The sequence below is a fragment of the Ornithorhynchus anatinus genome, chromosome 1 (genome assembly GCF_004115215.2).
Source record: "Ornithorhynchus anatinus isolate Pmale09 chromosome 1, mOrnAna1.pri.v4, whole genome shotgun sequence".
NCBI classification, from domain to species: domain Eukaryota; kingdom Metazoa; phylum Chordata; class Mammalia; order Monotremata; family Ornithorhynchidae; genus Ornithorhynchus; species Ornithorhynchus anatinus.
The window spans coordinates 173257848-173277224 of record NC_041728.1 but is presented as its reverse complement, the minus strand read 5'-3'; the positions used below and the strand labels follow the sequence as shown (position 1 = coordinate 173277224).

The window sequence follows — 19377 nt, the reverse complement described above, 5'->3', positions numbered from 1 at the left end:
TATTAAGCGTTTACTGTGTGCAGACCACTGGACTAAGCACTTGGGAGAGTATAATGTAGCAATATAAACAGACACATTCCCTGCCCACAACGAGTTTCCAATCTAAAGGGGGAGACAGACATTAATATAAGTAAATAAATTACAGATATGTACATAAGTGTTGTAGGGCTGGGATGGGGGATGAACGAAGGGAGCAATAGCTTAGTGTCATTGAAATGAAGCAGTGTGGTCTAGTGGAAAGAGCTCAGGCCCAGGGGTCAGAGAGCTTGGCCCCTATTCCCTTTTGCCTGCTCTGTGACCTTGAGCCAATCACTTAACATCTCTGTGCTTGAGTTTCTGCATCTGTAAAATGGCAATTCAATACATGGTCTCCCTCCTTTTAACTCCCCGCTGGGTCAGAGACTCAATCAGTCAATCAATCCATATGATTTATTGAGCACTTAATGTGTGCAGAACACTGATTGATGACAATAGTATTTGTTAAGCGCTTACTATGGGCCAAGCACTATTCTAAGCACTGGGGTAGATACAAGGTAATCAGGTCATCCCACGGTGGGGATCACAGTCTTAATCCCCATTTTACAGATGAGGTAACAGAGGCACTTGCCCAAAGTCACACAGCTGATAAGCGGCAGAGCAGGCATTAGAACCCACGACCTCTGACTCTCAAGCCCAGGCTCATTCCATTAAGCCACGCTGCTTCTCTGCAGTAAGCTCTCTGGGGAATAATAATGTTGGTATTTGCAGAGCACTGTTCTAAGCGCTGGGGTAGATACAGGGTCATTAGGTTGTCCCACTTGAGGCTCACAGTCAATCCCCATTTTACAGATGAGGTAACTGAGGCCCAGAGAAGTGAAGTGACTTGCCCACAGTCACACAGCTGACAAGTGGCAGAACCGGGATTCAAACCCATGACCTCTGACTCCCAAGCCCGGGCTCTTTCCACTGAGCCACGCTGCTTCTCGGAGAATGCAATATGCAAAGTTAATAGACATGTTCCTTTCCCACAATGAGCTTACAGCCTAAAGAACTATATTCAACCTGATTATTTGGTATCTACCCTAGGGCTTAGTACTGTGCTAAGCACTTAACAAGCACCACAAACTGCCCTGTCTCCATTCTCACGCAATGGCGTACTTTCTGGAGACCAACAGGGTAGCTATTGGTCGGGGTCACCTCACCAAAGAAGAACACACAATCCTCACCTTGGGGAAACTCTCGCTTGGGGCTAAAATTGCAGCAGCTAAACTGGTTCAGGACAGGTAGGAAGAGAAGGAAGGCTATAACACCTCTTAGTTTGCCAATATTTCCAGGGCAATGGCAATTATGGCACTCTCTTAAACATTTAATACAGTGCTTCAAACAGAGTCTCGTCTTGTCTTGTGCCGTTGAGTTGTTTCCGAACCATAGCGACACTCCAGAAGCAGCTCTCCCCGAACGCTCCACTCTCCATCCGCAATCGTTCTGGTAATGGATCCATGGGGTTTTTTTGGTCCAAATCCGGAAGTGGTTGACTGTTGCCTCCACCCACGCAGTCAACTCGAGTCTCCACCCTCGACTCTCTCCCATGCCACTGCTGCCCAGCACAGGTGAGTTTTGACTTGTAGCAGATTGCCTTCCGCTCGCTAGCCACTGACCAAGCTAGGAATGGAATGGGTAGGCCTCCGCTTCACTCTCCCTCCAGTAGCCGGGACCAGTAGAGTACTGGAAACTCTCCAGGTGCGACCCTGAAAGGTTCCAAACAGAGTAAATACTCAATAATCCCTCAAGAGGATTTAGTGCAGATCACCACATTCAGTGCTTGGTTTTTTATGGCATTTGTTAAGCATTTACTATGCGATAGGCACTGTACTAAGTGCTGAAGTAGGTACAAGGAAATCAGGTTAGACACAGTCCATGCTCCACTTGGGACTCATAGCATTCGTTCCCATTTTACAGATGAGGGAACTGAGGCACAGAGAAGTTAAGGGACTCACCTAAGGTCACACATCAAACAAATGGCAGAGCTGGGATTAGACCCCAGGTCTTTCTGACTCTGAGACCCACGCTCTACCCTCTAGGCCACGCTGCTTCCCAGTTTCCCAGAACTAATAGTAAGACTCCATCTATACTCATTCCCTTGGATGACTCATACGCTTCCACGGCTTCAACTACATCTCTATGTGGTTGATACCCAAATCGACATCTCCTCCCCTGATCTCTCTCCCTCTCTCCGGGCTCGCAACTCCTCTTGCCTTCAAGACATCCCTACTTGGATGTCCTCTCGTCATCTCAAACTGAACATATCCAAAACGGAGCTCCTTATCTTCCCACCCAAACCTTTTCCTCTCAATTACTTTCCCATCACTGAAGACAGCACCCCCATCCTTCTCATCCCTAACCTTGGCATTATCCTTGACTCGGCTCTCTCATTCACCCCATGTATCCAAACTGTCACCAAAGCTTGCCGATCTTACCTTCACAACATCACCAAGATCTGCCCCTTCCTCTCCATCCAAACCACTACTACGTTAATCCAGTCACTCATCCCGTCCTGCCAGGATTACTGCATCAACCTCCTTGCTGACCTTCCAGCCTCCTGTCTCTCCCCACTCCAATCCATACTTCACTCCGCTGACAGGATTATCCCTCTACAGAAACGTTCAGGCCATGTCACCCCCGTCCTCAAAAATCTCCAGTGGTTGCCTATCCCCCTCTATATCAAAGAAAATTCCTCACTATTGGCTTTAAAGCTCTCCTTCACCTTGCCCCCTCCTAACTCACCTCGTTTCTCTCCTCCTTCAACCCAGCCCACACACTTCTCTCCTCTGGTGTTTACCTTCTCACTGAGCCTCGTTTTTACCTGTCTTGCCGCCAACCCCTGGCCCATGTCCTGCCTCTGGCCTGGAACGCCCTCCCTCCTCAAATCCACCAGACAGTTACTCTCCCATCCTTCAAAGCCTTACTGAAGGTACATCTCTTCCAAGAGGCCTTCCAGATTAGGCCCCACTTTTCCTCATCTCCCACTCCCTTCTAGGTCACCCTGACTTGCTCCCTTTGCTCTTCCCCCATCTCCCTGCCCAACAGCACTTAAGTATATATCTATGTTTTTATTTATTTATATATCAAATAATAATAATACCTTTGTATTGATATCTGTCTCCCCGCCCCCAGATGGTGAGCTCATTGCAGGCAGGGATTATCTCTCTTTATTGCTGCATTGTACTTTCCCAAGCACTTAGTATATATAACATTGTATAAATACATATATATTTATACATAGAGACAACATATATATAACATAAACAACATTGATGGATTGATGGATTGTTTCAAGCTCTTGGGAGATAACAGAGAAGCGGCAAGGCTTAGTGGATAGAGCCCGGACTTGGGAATTCATTCATTCATTCATTCAATAGTATTTACTGAGTGCTTACTATGTGCAGAGCACTGTACTAAGCGCTTGGAATGTACAAATCGGCAACAGAGACCATCTCTGCCCAATGACGGGCTCACAGTCTAATCGGGGATCAGAGGTCATGGGTTCTAATTCTGACTCTGCTTTATCAGCTGTGTGACTTTGGGCAAGTCACTTCACTTCTCTGGGCCTCAGTTCTCTCATCTGCAAAATGGGGATTAAGTCTGAGTGCCCCACGTGGGACAACCTGATTACCTTGTATCTACCCCAGTCCTTAGAACAGTGCTTGGCACATAGTAAGTGCTTAACAAATACCATCATCATGTGACTGTGGGCAAGTCACTTCACTTCACTGGGTCTCAGTTACCTCATCTGGAAAATGGGGATTAAGACTGTGAGCCCCACATGGGACAACCTCATTACCCTTTCATTCATTCAATAGTATTTATTGAGCGCTTACTATGTGCAGAGCACTGTACTAAGCGCTTGGGATGAACAAGTCGGCAACAGATAGAGGCAGTCCCTGCCGTTTGACGGGCTTACAGTCTAATCGGGGGATATGGACAGACAAGAACAATGGCACTAAACAGCGTCAAGGGGAAGAACATCTCGTAAAAACAATGGCAACTAAATAGAATCGAGGCGATGTACAATTCATTAACAAAATAAATAGGGTAACGAAAATATATACAGTTGAGCGGACGAGTACAGTGCTGTGGGGATGGGAAGGGAGAGGTGGAGGAGCAGAGGGAAAGGGGAAAATGAGGCTTTAGCTGCGGAGAGGTAAAGGGGGGATGGCAGAGGGAGTAGAGGGGGAAGAGGAGCTCAGTCTGGGAAGGCCTCTTGGAGGAGGTGATTTTTAAGTAAGGTTTTGAAGAGGGAAAGAGAATCGGTTTGGCGGAGGTGAGGAGGGAGGGCGTTCCAGGACCGCGGGAGGACGTGACCCAGGGGTCGACGGCGGGATAGGCGAGACCGAGGGACGGCGAGGAGGTGGGCGGCAGAGGAGCGGAGCGTGCGGGGTGGGCGGTAGAAAGAGAGAAGGGAGGAGAGGTAGGAAGGGGCAAGGTGATGGAGAGCCTTGAAGCCTAGAGTGAGGAGTTTTTGTTTGGAGCGGAGGTCGATAGGCAACCACTGGAGTTGTTTAAGAAGGGGAGTGACATGCCCAGATCGTTTCTGCAGGAAGATGAGCCGGGCAGCGGAGTGAAGAATAGACCGGAGCGGGGCGAGAGAGGAGGAAGGGAGGTCAGAGAGAAGGCTGACACAGTAGTCTAGCCGGGATATAACGAGAGCCCGTAACAGTAAGGTAGCCATCTGGGTGGAGAGGAAAGGGCGGATCTTGGCGATATTGTAGAGGTGAAACCGGCAGGTCTTGGTAACGGATAGGATGTGTGGGGTGAACGAGAGGGACGAGTCAAGGATGACACCGAGATTGCGGGCCTGCGGGACGGGAAGGATGGTCGTGCCATCCACGGTGACGGAGAAGTCTGGGAGCGGACCGGGCTTGGGAGGGAAGATGAGGAGCTCAGTCTTGCTCATGTTGAGTTTTAGGTGGCGGGCCGACATCCAGGTGGAGACGTCCCGGAGGCAGGAGGAGATGCGAGCCTGAAGGGAGGGGGAGAGGACAGGGGCTCTACCCCAGTGCTTAGAACAGTGCTCTGCACATAGTAAGCGCTTAACAAATACCAACATTATTATTATTATTATTATTACTCACGAAGAGCTTACAGTCTACACTAGGCTATTACAAGTCTCTCAGAGCTGGGCGTTCTTGTCTGGCTGTGGAGCTGATTGGGATAAGTTGATTTAAACTGCAGTATATTTATTCTCTGGATTCTGCCAAATAGCAGTGAGATGGATGTCTGCAAAGTTCCATCTGCCTTGCCAAGCCTATTCCAAACTGACAGCTGCTGTCCACAGGCTCCAGGCTCTAGCACAAATAATATACCCTATTCACACTCAATTCTCCAGTTCTGGGGTTTGCGTAGAATCATTGTCTACATGTTACCCTGTGCTTTTTCTTTCAGCCGTGAAATTGTGGTCTTCTAAGTACAGTATTGTGCACACAGTAAGTGCTCAATAAATACCGCTGATCGATTACATCTACTCGACTTACCTCTACAGTGGATAAGCGATGTCCGAGAAACGCATCCATTCACATCATGTTCTCTTTGTGAGCAAAATAAAGATCGGTTTTCCATCTGCACCGATAATCATTCATTTATTCACTCAGTCATATTTATTGAGCACTTACGGTGTGCAGAGCACTGTACTAAGCATTTGGAAAGTACAATTCAACAACAAAAAGAGATAAACCCTGCCCACAACGGGCTCACAGTTTAGAAGTAGGGAGACAAACATCTCAACAAGTAAAGAGGCATCAATGGCATCAATATAAATAAATAGAATTATAGATATATACATGTCATTAATTAAAAAATAGAATTATGAACATGTACATATAAGCACACACGTGCTATGGGGCAGGGAGAGGGGTAGAGCAGAGGGAGGGAGAAGGGGGGGTGGAGGGGAGCAGAGGGAAAGGGAGGGCTCAGACTGGGAAGGCCTCCTGGAGGAGGTGAGTTTTAAGTAGGGCTTTGAAGAGGGGAAGAGAATCAGTTTGGCGGAGGTGAGGAGGGAGGGCGTTCCAGGACCGCGGGAGGACGTGACCCAGGGGTCGACGGCGGGATAGGCAAGACCGAGGGACGGTGAGGAGGTGGGCGGCGGAGGAGCGGAGCGTGCGGGGTGGGTGGTAGAAAGAGAGAAGGGAGGAGAGGTAGGAAGGGGCAAGGTGATGGAGAGCCTCGAAGCCTAGAGTGAGAAGTTTTTGTTTCGTGCGGAGGTCGATAGGCAACCACTGGAGGTGTTTAAAAAGGGGAGTGACATGCCCAGAGCGTTTCTGCAGGAAGATAAGCCAGGCAGCAGAATGAAGTATAGACTGAAGTGGGGGGAGAGAATCGAATAAAAAGAAATAATTTTGCACTGCAGCAAAAGAGTTTGGTTAAATGGAAGAAAGGAGACCCCTACTCCAGCTTGGGTCGTTCATTCAATCATATTTATTGAGTGCTTACTGTGTGCATAGCACTGTACTAAGCGCTTGGGAGAGTACAATACAAGACTTTCCCAGCGGCAGCGAATTCGAGCGAATCTTCCCCTCCCACTCTTCCCGTCTGCTCTATCAATTGATGGTATTTATTAAGCGCTTATTATGTGCACAGCATTGTTCAAAACGCTTGAGAGAGTACAATACACCGGATTAGCAGGTGCATTCCCTGCCCATTCATTCGTTTATTCGTATTTATTCGTATTTATTAAGCACTTATTGCATGCAGAGCACTGCATTAACCGCTTGGGAAAGTACAGTACAAGAATAAACAGCGACATTCCCTGCCCAAATCGAGCTCACAATCTAGAGTGGGGGAGAGAGATATCAGCTGTGTGACTTTGGGCAAGTCACTTAACTTCTCTGTGCCTCAGTTACCTCATCTGTAGAATGGGGATTAAAACTGAGCCCCATGTGGGACAACCTGATCACCTTCTATCCACCCCAGCACTTAGAACAGTGCTATGAACATAGTAGGCACTTAACAAATACCACCATTATTATCATTATTATTATTATTATTTGTATCTACCCCAGGGTTTAGAGCAGTGCTTAGCATATAGGAAGCGCTTAACAAATAACACCATTATTATTTTTATTTTATCAATACAAAGAAACAAAATTAGAGGTATCTATATGTATCTGTAGAGAGAAGTAGAGTGGCTTAGTGGCAAGAGCCCAGGCTTGGGAGTCAGAGGTTGTGGGTTCTAATCCCGCTCCGCCATTGCTTGGTACATAGTAAGCACTTAACAAATGCCATTATTCTATTCTAGTCTCTCTGTCCGTGTAAGAGCAAAGGGAAGCAGCGTGGCTCAGTGGAAAGAGCCTGGGCTTTGGAGTCAGAGGTCATGAGTTCTAATCCCGATTCTGCCTCTTGTCTGCTGCGTGACCCTGGGCAAGTCACTTCACTTCTCTGTGCCTCAGTGACCTCATCTGTAAAATGGGGATTAACTGTGAGCCTCACGTGGGACAACCTGATTACCCTCTATCACCTCCAACGCTTAGAACAGTGCTCTGCAAATACCAACAAATACCAACATTATTATAAGGGAGTGGGAGATGAGGTTACAGCCTGGGGCGAGGGGGAGGCGGGGCAGACATTAATACGAATAACTAAGTTATTTATAATAAATTATAAATGATCCCCTTTCCTTTCCTCATTTTTATTCTCCCTTTTCTCTGCCTCCGCCCTTTCTCTCCTTCCCTTTTCTCCCTTGAGGCCTCTCCCCCAGACCCGCCCCCTACACCCCACCCCCCCAGCCTCCTATAATAATAACAATAATAATAATAATAATAATGATGATGGTATTTGTTAAGCGCTTACTAGGTACCCAGCACTGTTCTAAACGCTGGGGGTGGGGGGGCGGGGTGAATACAAGGTGATCGGGTTGTCCCACGTGGGGCTCCCAGTCTTCATCCCCATTTTACAGATGAGGGAACTGAGGCCCAGAGAAGTGAAGTGACTTGCCCAGAGTCACGCAGCAGACAAGAGGCGGAGTCAGCAGTAGAACCCACGACCTCTGACTCCCAAGCCCGGGCTCTTTCCACTGACGCCCTGTGCTCCTGCGGCCCGACCCTTTCCAGGCCCCGCCCCCTCGGTGCTCTTATTATAATAATAATAATGATGGTATTTGTTATGCCCTTACTATGTGCTAGGCACTGTTCTAAGCGCTGGGGTGGATTCACGCCAATCGGGTTGGTTGGACACAGTCCCTGTCCCACGTGGGGCTCCCAGTCTCGATCCCCATTTTCCAGATGAGGGAACTGAGGCCCAGAGAAGTGCTTAGAGAAGCAGCGTGGCTCAATGGAAACAGCCCGGGCTTGGGAGTCAGCGGTCGTGGGTTTTAATCCCGACTCCGCCACTTGTCACCTGGGTGACTTTGGGCAAGTCACTTCACTTCTCTGGGCCTCAGTTCCCTCATCTCTAAAATGGGGATCGAGACCGTGAGGCCCACGTGGGACAGGGACTGTGTCCAACCCGATCCGCTTGTATCCACCCCAGCGTTTAGTACAGTGCCTGGCACATAGTTAACCGCTTAACAAATGCCATAAAAAAAAACAAATACCAACATTATTATTACTAACTTCTCGGTGCCTCAGTTCCCTCATCTGTAAAATGGGGATGAAGACTGTGAGCCTCACGTGGGACAACCTGATGACCCTGTATCTACCCCAGTGCTTAGCACATTCATTCATTCATTCATTCAATAGTATTTATTGAGCGCTTACTATTGACGGGCTTACAGTCTAATCGGGGGAGACAGACAGACAAAAACAATAGTAATAAATATTCATTCCTTCAATAGTATTTATTGAGCGCTTACTATGTGCAGAGCACTGGACTAGGCACTTGGAATGTACAAATGGGTAACAGAAGGAGGCAGCCCCTGCCCTTTGATGGGTTTATAGTCTAATCGGGGGAGACAGACAAAAACAATAGCAGTAAATAGAATCAAGGGGATGTACATTTCATTAACAAAATAACAGACAGACAAAAACAATATGCTCAGCAAATGGTAAGCGCTTAATAATGTTGGTATTTGTTAAGCGCTTACTATGTGCAGAGCACTGTTTTAAGCGCTGGGGTAGACACAGGGTCATCAGGTTGTCCCACGTGAGGCTCACAGTCTTAATCCCCATTTTACAGATGAGGGAACTGAGGCCCAGAGAAGTGAAGTGACTTGCCCACAGTCGCACAGCTGCCCAAGTGGCAGATCTGGGATTCGAACCCATGGCCTCTGACTCCTAAGCCTGTGCTCTTTCCACTGAGCTACGCTGCTTAACAAATGTCAACCTTATTATTATTATTATTACTATTATTATTAAGTGAAGTGACTTGGCCCAGGTCACACAGACAAGGGGTGGAGCTGGAGCGCTAAACCCCAGCCCATCCCCAGGCCCCGCCCCACCCTCTACGGCACGCCCAAAGCCCCGCCCACGTCCATACGTCACTATCCAAGTCCCGCCCCTTCCAGGCCCCGCCCCCATCTACGTACGTCACGATCCTAGCCCCGCCCCGCCGCTCTCTCTCCCCTAGGCCCCGCCCCCAAACCCCGCCCTCAGACGGGACGTCACCCCCCGCCCCCCGCCGCTCTCAGTCCCCTAGGCCCCGCCCCCGTCCCGTACGTCACGCTCTAAGCCCCGCCCCCCGCCCGCTTTCCGCCCTTCGCTGCTTTGCGGCACCACGTGGCCTCCGAACGGGCGCGGCCCGCCCGCCTTCCCCCCGCCCGCCTTCCCCCCGCCGACCCCCAGGCCCACCAGGAGGCGGCGCTGCCCGCAGGTAAGAATAACACACTCATAAGAATCAATCATCCTAACGTGGGTGTTCGTTAAGCGTTTACTGTGTGCGGTGCACTGTTCTAAGCGCTGGGGGAGATCCAGGGGCATCAGGTGGTCCCCCGCGGGGCTCCCAGTCTTCATCCCCCTTCATTTTCCAGATGAGGTCACTGAGGCCCAGAGAAGTGAAGGGACTCGCCCCCGGTCGCCCAGCTGACAAGGGGCAGAGGCGGGATTCGAACCCGTGACCTCCGACTCCCCAGCCCGGGCTCTTCCCAGTGAGCCACGCTGCTCTGTTCATTCGTTCGTTCCTTCAGTCGTACTTATTGAGCGCTTCCTCGGTGCCCTGCTGGTGCTTTGTTACACATTCCCCCATTCATTCATTCAATAGTATTTATTGAGCGCTTACTATGTGCAGGGCACTGTACTAAGCGCTTGGAATGGACAAATCGGTAACAGAGACAGTCCCTGCCCTTTGACGGGTTTACAGTCTAACCGGGGGAGACGGACAGACAAGAACAATGGCAATAAATAGAATCGAGGGGAAGAACATCTCATTAAAACAATAGCAAAAGCAAATACTGAGCCCTTACTATGTGCAGAGCACTGTACTAAGCACTTGGAATGTACAGTTTGGCCACAGAGAGAGACACTCCCTGCCCAATAAGAGGCTCACAGTCTAAACGGGGGAGACAGACAGCAGAGCAAAACAGAACAAAACCAAACAAGTAGTCTGGCGCTTACAATGTGCCAGGCACTCTCCTAAACCCTGGGGTAGAAACAGGCTAATCAAGTTAGTCCCACAGGGGGACTCACCGTCTCAATCCCCATTTTACAGATGAAGCAAGTCCGGCTCAGAATAGGGAAGCCACAAGGTCACACAGCGGACAAGTGGAGGAGCAGGGATTAGAACCCGGGTCCTTCTGACTTCCAGGCCCATATTCTATACTAATATAATGTTGGTGTTTGTATTTGTTAAGCGCTTACTTTGTGCAGAGCACTGTTCTAAGCACTGGGGGAGATACAGGGTCATCAGGTTGTCCCAGATGAGGCGCACAGTCTTCATCCCCATTTTGCAAATGAGGTAACTGAGGCACAGGGAAGTGAAGTGACTTGCCCACAGTCACACAGCTGACAAGTGGCAGAGTCGGCATTCAAACCCATGACCTCTGACTCCCAGGACCCGGCTCTTCCACTGAGCCACGCTGCTTCTTTATATAATAATGATAGTATTTCTTAAGCACTTACTAGGTGACAAGCACTGTTTTAAGAGCTGGGGGAGATACAAGGTCATGAGGTTGCCTCACGTGGGGCTCACAGTCTTTGTCCCCATTTTACGGATGAGGGAACTGAGGCACAGAGAAGTCAAGTGACTTGCCCAAGGTCATGCAGCAGACAAGTGGCGGAGGTGAAATTAGAACCATGTCCTCTGACTCCCAAGCCCGGGCTCTTTCCACAAGGCCACGCTGCTTCTCAATTATCTCAATTATTATTATTGTGTCATAGCAATAGTACTTGGCCATTGATTGGTGGCTGAATGCTTGCTGTGTGCCAATCGCTGTGCTAAGCACGCTGCATCACCTTGACTTGCTCCCTTTGTTCAGCCCCATCTCCCAGCCCCACAGTACTTATGCACAGATCTGTAACTTATTTGTTTATATTAATTATTTAATTCAATCGTATTTATTGAGCGCTTACTTGTATGCAGAGCACTGTACTAAGTGCTTGGAAGGTACAGTTCAGCAACAAAGAGAGACAATCCCTACCCAACAACGCTCTCACAGTGTAGAAGGGAGGAGACAGGCATCAAAACAGGCAAAAAGGCACCGATAGCCTCAGTATAAATAAATGGAATTATAGATATATACACATCATTAATAAAATAAATAGGATCATAAATATGTACATATATAACACACGTGCTGTGCGGAGGGGAAGGGGGAAGAGCAGCGGGCGGGAGAAGGGGGAATGGGGAGGATGGGCGGAGGGAAAGGGAGGGCTCAGTCTGGGAAGGCCTCCTGGAGGAGGTGAGCTCTCTTTTGGGCTTTGAAGAGGGGAAGAGAGTTAGTTTGGCGGAGGTGAGGAGGGAGGACATTCCAGGTCAGAGGTAGGACGTGGTCGACGGTGGGACAGGCGAGAATGAGGCACCGTGAGGAGGTGAGCGGAGGCAGAGGAGCGGAGTGTAAGGGCTGGGCTGGAGAAGGAGAGAAGGGAGACGAGGTAGAAGGGGGACAGGGGATGGACAGCTTTAATTCATTCATTCATTCAATAATATTTATTGAGCACTTACTATGTGCAGAGCACTGTACTAAGCGCTTGGAATGGACAAATCGGTAACAGAGACAGTCCCTGCCCTTTGACGGGCTTATAGTCTAATCAGGGGAGGCAGACAGACAAGAACAATGGCAATGTCTGTCCCCCACCCACTTCTGGCCTAATGCTCTTCCCTCTAGACCGTAAACTTGTTGTGGGCAGGGAATGTGTCTGGAGGGTCCTGGGGGAAGCGCGGTGCGTGGGCAGATAACCCCGGGGTCCTTCTCTCCTCATCTCTTTCCGTCTCGTGTCGTAGCCGGGCCGGGGAGGCGAGGATGGCGGGCCCGTTGGGGTGGAAGGCTGCGGCGTTCGTGCAGACGTACAAGAGGGGCCTGCTGGCGGCCGCCTGCGCGGGACTGTTCGCCGCCAACGTGTCCTACCACCTGCTTCCCGACCGGACTCTGAGGCCCATCTACCAGTACTGGCCGCAGGGCCGGCCCGCCCGGCTCCCCGAGGCCCTGCGCGGCCGCTTCCAGGAGGTCCTGCGGGACGCGGGGCTGGAGGCGGCCGGGCGAGGGTACCGGGCGTTCGCCGCCTTCAGCTTCTTCCCGGTGAGCGCGGGTTTTCCCTGGCTGCCCGGCGGCGCCCTGGTGGGCATCCCCGCCAGCTTCCAGAGCGCCCCCGAGCCGGACGGCCCGAGCCTGGTGGCCCGGGGCTTGACGGTGGACTGGAGGAGCCGGGATGGTGCGGCTCTGAAGGACGCCCTGACTCTCTCCCCCGACGCCCAGAAGTTTGCCCTCGCCAGAGAGGTCCTGTCCGCGCAGGGCGGCCACGCGGCCCTGCGGGCCCTGCCCGCCCCGGTCTGCCTGGCGGGCACGTGCCTGGGGGCGGTGGCCGCGAAGCAGGCCCTGGGCCTCTACGCCGGCCCCCGGGTCCTGCGGGGCCTGTGCAACGTGGTGGTCTGGGCCCTGGGGTTCGTCGCCTATTCGCTGTCCTGCGACGCGCTGACCCACTTCCTGGAGTACCGCCTGGACCGAAACACGGCCGCCATCTCCGCCGGCTACGCCCGCGGCGGGCTGGAGTTTTACGACAAGATCTTGGCCTGCAACCGGAGTCTCCGCAGCCTGATGGGCAAGCGAGGGGAGGAACTCTACGCCCCCAGCGGGAACCTCTTCCCCCGCCACTGGTTCAGAATTAAACACGCTCCCTACACCTCCAGGAGAGACCGGATCAAGGGGACCCTCGGCACGGCCCCGGGCTCGGGGACCTGCTGACGGTACTTCGGGGTGCCGGATCGATCTGGCCCGGGGAGGGTAGAGTGGGGCTGACCGGCCGCCTCCCCTCCATCCTCAACCCGGCTTTGGGTTCGGCCGCCTCAGGGCCTCGCCCGGGACACCGAACCTGGAAGGAGATGTGGAAAACTCGAACGAGAGGACCGGGAAGAATTAATAACTGTGGCATTTGTTAACTGCTTACTCTGTGCCGGGCACCGGATTAAGCGCCAGGGTCGATACCAGCTATTCGGGTTGAACACGTCCCTGTCCCACGTGGGGCTCACAGTCTTAATCCCCAGTTTACAGAGGAGGAGACTGAGGCAAAGAGAAGTGAAGTGACTTGCCCGCACGGCGGACGAGTGGCGGAGGAGTGGCGGAGCCAGGATGAGAACCCAGGTTCTCTGACTCCCAGACCCGCACTCTTTCCACTAGGCCACACTACTTCCCGTGTGACCTCATTTTACTCCTTCCCTGACATTCTTTAAATACCTCTTCTTATTCAGATCCATTTGGACAATTGCTGGAAATCTTCCAAATCTGGCCACAGGTAGAAGTGGCTGGCTGGGTGTCACGGCTTACTGGACCACCCTTGCCTGCAGATTCTACTGTTGTTGGTATCTGGTTTTCTGCGGTGTTTCTAATAATGGTGGAATTTGCCATGTGCTTATTATGTGTTAAGCGTTGGGGTCGAGTTAAGATAATCTGATCGTGCGCAGTCCCTGTCCCCACCCAAGGCTCACACTCTAGTTGTGTGGAGAACAATTTTTTGTTGTCGTTCTTAGAATTCTTTGTTTTGTTTTGTTTCTTGCTTTTGCCCTGTGTTTTTGCAAGAAAGAGGAAAAACAGTTCCCTACCCTCTCTAAGCCGCTGGACCTCAAGAGCAATTAGAAGCATCTGAATAACACCAATTAAGAGCGTGAAGTTAATGCAGAATGAGGGGGAATTGGTGGTTCTTGAATTAACTTCATCCCCCATCTCCTCTTCCCCTTAGCTTTCCGGGAGGTGGGCCACAGAGCTAAATAGATATGCGAACCTGCTTTCATTTTGTCATCACCAATAAAAGTTATTCCCCGGGTGCCCACACAATGCATTCATTAAGCATTTACTACATACTAAGCACTGGGGTAGACATTATCAGACCGGACAAAATTCCTTCTGCCTCACATGGGACTTACAATCTCTTTTATTTCTCTTTGAACAGATGAAGTTTCTGAGGCTCAAAGAAGTGAAATGATTTCCCCAAGGTCACCCAGTGGGTCAGTGGATAAGCTTGGACTTGTTCTAACTCAGGTGTCCTGCCTCTGTCTTGTGCTCTTTCCATTCGGCCACACTCCTCCAACCAGTGTGGCCTAGTAGAAAGAGCACGGGTCTGGGAAGCAGAAGACCTGAAGTCTAATCCTGGCTCTGCTACCTGTCTGCTGGGTGACCTTGGGCAAGTCACTTCGCTTCTCTGTGCCTCAGTTTTCTCATCTGTAAAATGGGGATTAAATCCTTCTCCCTCCCATTTGGACCACGAGCCCCATGTGGGACAGGGACTGTGTCCAACCGGATTATTTTGTACTCACCCCAATACTTAGTACAGTGTTTGACACAGTAAGTACTCACCAAGTTCCATAAATGAGCCAACACACAAATAAATAAGGCAAGGTTGTTAACCATACCCTGGTACCAGCTCAGAGCCTTTTTCAAATTCTGAAGTAGTTGGCCTGCACATCATTCACCATCACTTGGCCTCCATTTCCTCATCTGCCAAATGAGACTCCGATTACTGCTCTCCTTACCTCTAAAGCTGGAGTCCCTTGTGGGGCAGGGATTGTGTCTGACCTTCTCGTTCCCTTTTTCCAGTCCCTGGAACATCTTCAGCGCTTAATACAATAACGAGTCCAACATCAATGTCGTCTTGACTGTAAACTCCTTATGGATAGGTAGTGTATCTACCAGCTCTGTTGTAGTGTTCTCTCTAATGAGCTGAGTACAGAGTCCTGTACACAGTAAGTGCTCAATAAATACCATTGACTGATTGATCAACAAAGTGTTTAAGTGTCATATGTAAAATCACAGAGCTGAAGAGGACCTTTTGAGGTGATTTGATAACGCTCTACCTCCAAGCAGGTGAAACCACCCTCCAACAACCCTACCTGTTCACCCTTAAATTCAATCCCAATCTCTCTCTCCCTCCCCTGTCTCCTCTCTCCTTTCTCTCCTCTCTTTCTCCTCCCTTTCTCCTCTCTCTTCCCTCCACCCTAATTATCTTGTATATACCCCAGCATTTAGTACAGTGCCTGGCACATAGGTAAGCACTTAACAAATACCACAACTATTATTTTATCATGATGCTCGTTTTTTATGTCATTTTTTGTTAAGCATTTACTGTATTCCAGGCACTGTACTAAGCCCTTGGATAATACAAGATAATAGGATTGGACTCAGTCCATGAGACCTTCATGGGGTTCACAGTCTTAATACCCATTTTACAGGTGAGGTAACTGAGGCCCAGAGAAGTGAAGTGAATTTCCCAGGGTCACACAGCAGACAAGTGGTGAAGGTGGGATTTAAACCTAAGTCTTCTGACTCCCAGGCCCGTGCTCCTTCTACTATGCCACACTGGTTCTCTCATTTCTCATTTCCTCATATTCAACCTTCAGTGGATCTGAAGAAGAGCTGGTCATTATTATTATTAATAGTAATAATAATAATTATGGGACTAGTTTAGTGCTTTCTATATGCCAAGCTCTGTTCTAAGCACTAGGATAGTTACAGATTAATCAGATTGGACACAGTCCCTGCCCCACACAGGAGCTCACACTCTCATCCCTATTTTACTGATGAGGTAACTAAGGCCCAGAGAAGTTAAGTGACTTGCCCAAGGTCACACAGCAAACATGAGGCGGGGTCAGGATTATAACCTAGATCCTTCTGATTCCCAGGCCCGTGTTCTATGCGTCACCTTTAATATCCTTGAAGTCAACCAATTAGTCGCTGCTTAGCTTTCTTTTCTTGTACTCTTCCAAGTGCAAATAGTAAGCACTCATTCATTAATTCATGCAATCATATTTATTGAGCGCTTACTGTGTACAAAGCACTGTACTAAGCGCTTGGGAGAGTACAATATAACAATTAACAGATACATTCATTGATTTTTCAGTATGTTAAAACAGCTCTTATCCTTTAACGTACTGTCATAGTACCAATTTTCCAGTCCTATAAATTAGACCCACTTCAAGTATCTACATCCATTTTTCAAGTGCCTGGCCAAGGCTGGGTATAACTTTCAAGAAGCAGCGTAGTCTCATGGGTAGATTACAGGCCTAGGAGTCAGAAGGACCTGGGTTCTAATCCTGACTCTGCCACTTGTCTGCTGTTTGACCTCGGGCAAATCACTTAACCTCTCTGTGCCACAGTTAATGAGATGATTAATGATATAAGATGATTAATCCTCATCTTAAAATGGGGTTTAAGACTGGGAACCCCATGTGGAACATCGACTGTGTCCAAAATGATTAACTTGTATCTACTCTGGTGCTTAGTACAGTGCCAGGCACATAGTAAGCACTTAACAAATACCATTTAAAAAAAAAAGCCTCTCAGGGTCTGACCTACTAGAAGCCCTGCCTCTTGGGTGTTTATGATCTCTTCATCTTTGATTTCACTAGTTTGCACTTGATCCTAAATTTCATTCTTTTTCCATAGATCCTTTTTTCTATTTTATCAAAGTCACCCTAAATTTTGCTTCTGTCTTTCAAAGTGTTAACAAAGCCCTTCGACTTAGCAACCTCTGCAAATCTGATGAGCTTGTTCTCGGTCTAAGTCATCAATAGAGATATTGAATAAAATCGGTCCCAGGAACAATCCATGAGGAATGAGAACGTTATTTGTTCTCTCACTCTGAAATGGACTAACTGATGTAACTGTGTCATTAATAAGTACTTACCGCGTTGGAAGTTTTGGGGTAAATCCAGTGATTTGAGATCGCACACAGGCCCTGACTTACACGAGGCTCAGTCCCGAATGTCCCCATTTTACAGATGAGGAAAGTGAGGCCCAGAGAGGTGAACTGATTTGGCCAGGCTCACACAACACTGCCAGTGGCAGAGCTGGGACTTGAATTCAGAGATTCAGACTCCCAGTATCCCAAGCTCTCGTGTGCAGAGATGAAACTGCAATGAGTCTTTGCAGTGTCTTTCAGTGACCAAAATTCAGCGCTGTATGACATTAACTATAATTGGGTGAAACCATGTAGTACGATACCAGAAGACTTGTTAAAATCCATTTTTCTTAATTAACGAAAGCTCTAACAACTAAAGAACCTCATCCTCTAGTTTCCACTGAATCACTGACTTTTATAATATGACTTGTTTTCCAAGAATGCAAAGAGCGTTGGGACCCATCCAACACTAGAGAGGTAGAAACCAGAATTTCCCCAGAGTCATTCATTCATTCAATAGTGTTTGTTGAGTGCTTACTATGTGCAGAGCACTGTGTTAAGCACTTGGAATGTACAATTCGGCAACAGATAGAGACAATCCCTGCCCAGTGACGGGCTTACAGTCTAATCGGAGGAGACAGACGGACAAAAACAAGACAACTTAATCACGATAGATAGAATCAAAGGGATGTACACCTCATTAATAAAATTAATAGGGTAATAAAAATCTATACAAATGAGCACAGTGCTGAGGGGAGGGCAAGGGAGAGGGGGAGGAGCAGAGAGAAAGGGGGAAAAGGGGGCTTAGCTGAGGGGAGGTTAAGGGAGAGCAGAGAGGGAGCAGAGGGAAAAGGGGAAGCTCAGTTTGGGAAGGCCTCTTGGAGGAGGTGAGCTCATAAGTGGCAGAGCGGGCATTAGAACCCAGGCAGGACTGGGCTCTTTCCACTAACAATAATAATAACAATAATAATAATGTTGGTATTTTTTAAGTGCTTACTATGTGCCGGGCACTGTTCTAAGTGCTGGGGTAGATACAGGGCATCTAGGTTGTCCTACGTGAGGCTCACAGTCTTAATCCCCATTCTACAGATGAGGGAACTGAGGCACCGAGAAGTGAAGTGACTTGCCCGAAGTCACACAGCTGACAGGTGGTGGAGCTGGGAATAGAACCCATGAACTCTGAATCCTAAGCCCATGCTCTTTCCACTAAGCCACGCTATTATGATTATGATGATTATGGGGTGGGTGGGGGTTCCTCGACTGTCCCCCCACCTTCTAGGGAGACCCCCCTCCCCTCAGGGCTCCACCCCCCCCCGGGGATCCTGTTGACACCCCACGTTTGTCCTGGAGGCCTTACCATCGTGGGGGCAGCCTGGGGGACTTATGGGGCCTCTGAGGGGAGCCAGGGTCGCCACCACTGCGACGCGGACCATCCCGTCGTCAAGGACCCATGGCCACACTCCCGCCTCGCCGCAAAGGCGTTTGTCAGAGCACATCTTATGTGGCAGAGTCAGAAGGCTCATTGAGGTGGAAATAGATTATTTTTCTCTTGTCTGTAATGTCTGTTACTCCAGTAGGAAATTTAATTTGTTTGGTGGCTGGGCTGGAGTTGTGGGTAAAGGTATCAAGGGGCTTCCATCCTTAAGTAGACTTAATCTTGCAGATTTTGTGAGATTTATTCAGCTCCGGCCATCTTCCTGAAACATAGCTCAAGAGACTTCTGTCCACTCCTCAAAAACCCCCAGTGGCTAGCCATTTCCTGCTGCATCCCCAAAAAAGCCAACTTAAAGTTGGCTTGAAGCTCCTTTTTTTAATTTATGGTGTTTGTTAAGCATTTACTGTGTGGGCCAGGTACTATACGAAGCGCTTGGTCGGATACAAGGTAATCAGTCCATGGTTGGAGCTCACTGTCTAAATCACCATTTTAGAAATGAGGTAACTGAGGCACAGAGAAGTGAAGTGATTTGCCCAAAGTCACAGTGGACGAGAGTCAGAATTAGAACCGGGTCCTTCTGACTCCTTGTGGGCAGGGAACACGTCTGCAAATTCACCTCCTTCATCTGTAAAATGGGAATTGAGACCGTGAGCCCCACGTGAGACAGGGACTGTGTCCAACCTGATTTGCTGGTATCCACCCCAGCGCTTAGTACAG

At 49.3% G+C, this 19377-nt stretch overlaps 1 protein-coding gene and 1 non-coding gene across 2 annotated transcripts; one reads left to right on the top strand and one right to left on the bottom strand.

The window, feature by feature from the left end:
* Positions 1 to 1599: 1599 nt before the first annotated feature.
* LOC114817272 lies at positions 1600 to 1737 on the bottom strand. Its single transcript, XR_003765126.1, has one exon. It is a non-coding gene; the product is annotated as a small nucleolar RNA SNORA7 (small nucleolar RNA).
* A 7986-nt stretch (positions 1738 to 9723) lies between these two features.
* Positions 9724 to 13491, top strand: TMEM177 (transmembrane protein 177). Its single transcript, XM_029068140.2, has 2 exons — positions 9724 to 9777; positions 12343 to 13491. The coding sequence occupies exon 2, from the start codon at positions 12362 to 12364 to the stop codon at positions 13298 to 13300; it is 939 nt and encodes a 312-aa protein (XP_028923973.1). The 5' UTR covers positions 9724 to 9777; positions 12343 to 12361; the 3' UTR covers positions 13301 to 13491.
* The last annotated feature ends 5886 nt before the right edge of the window (positions 13492 to 19377 follow it).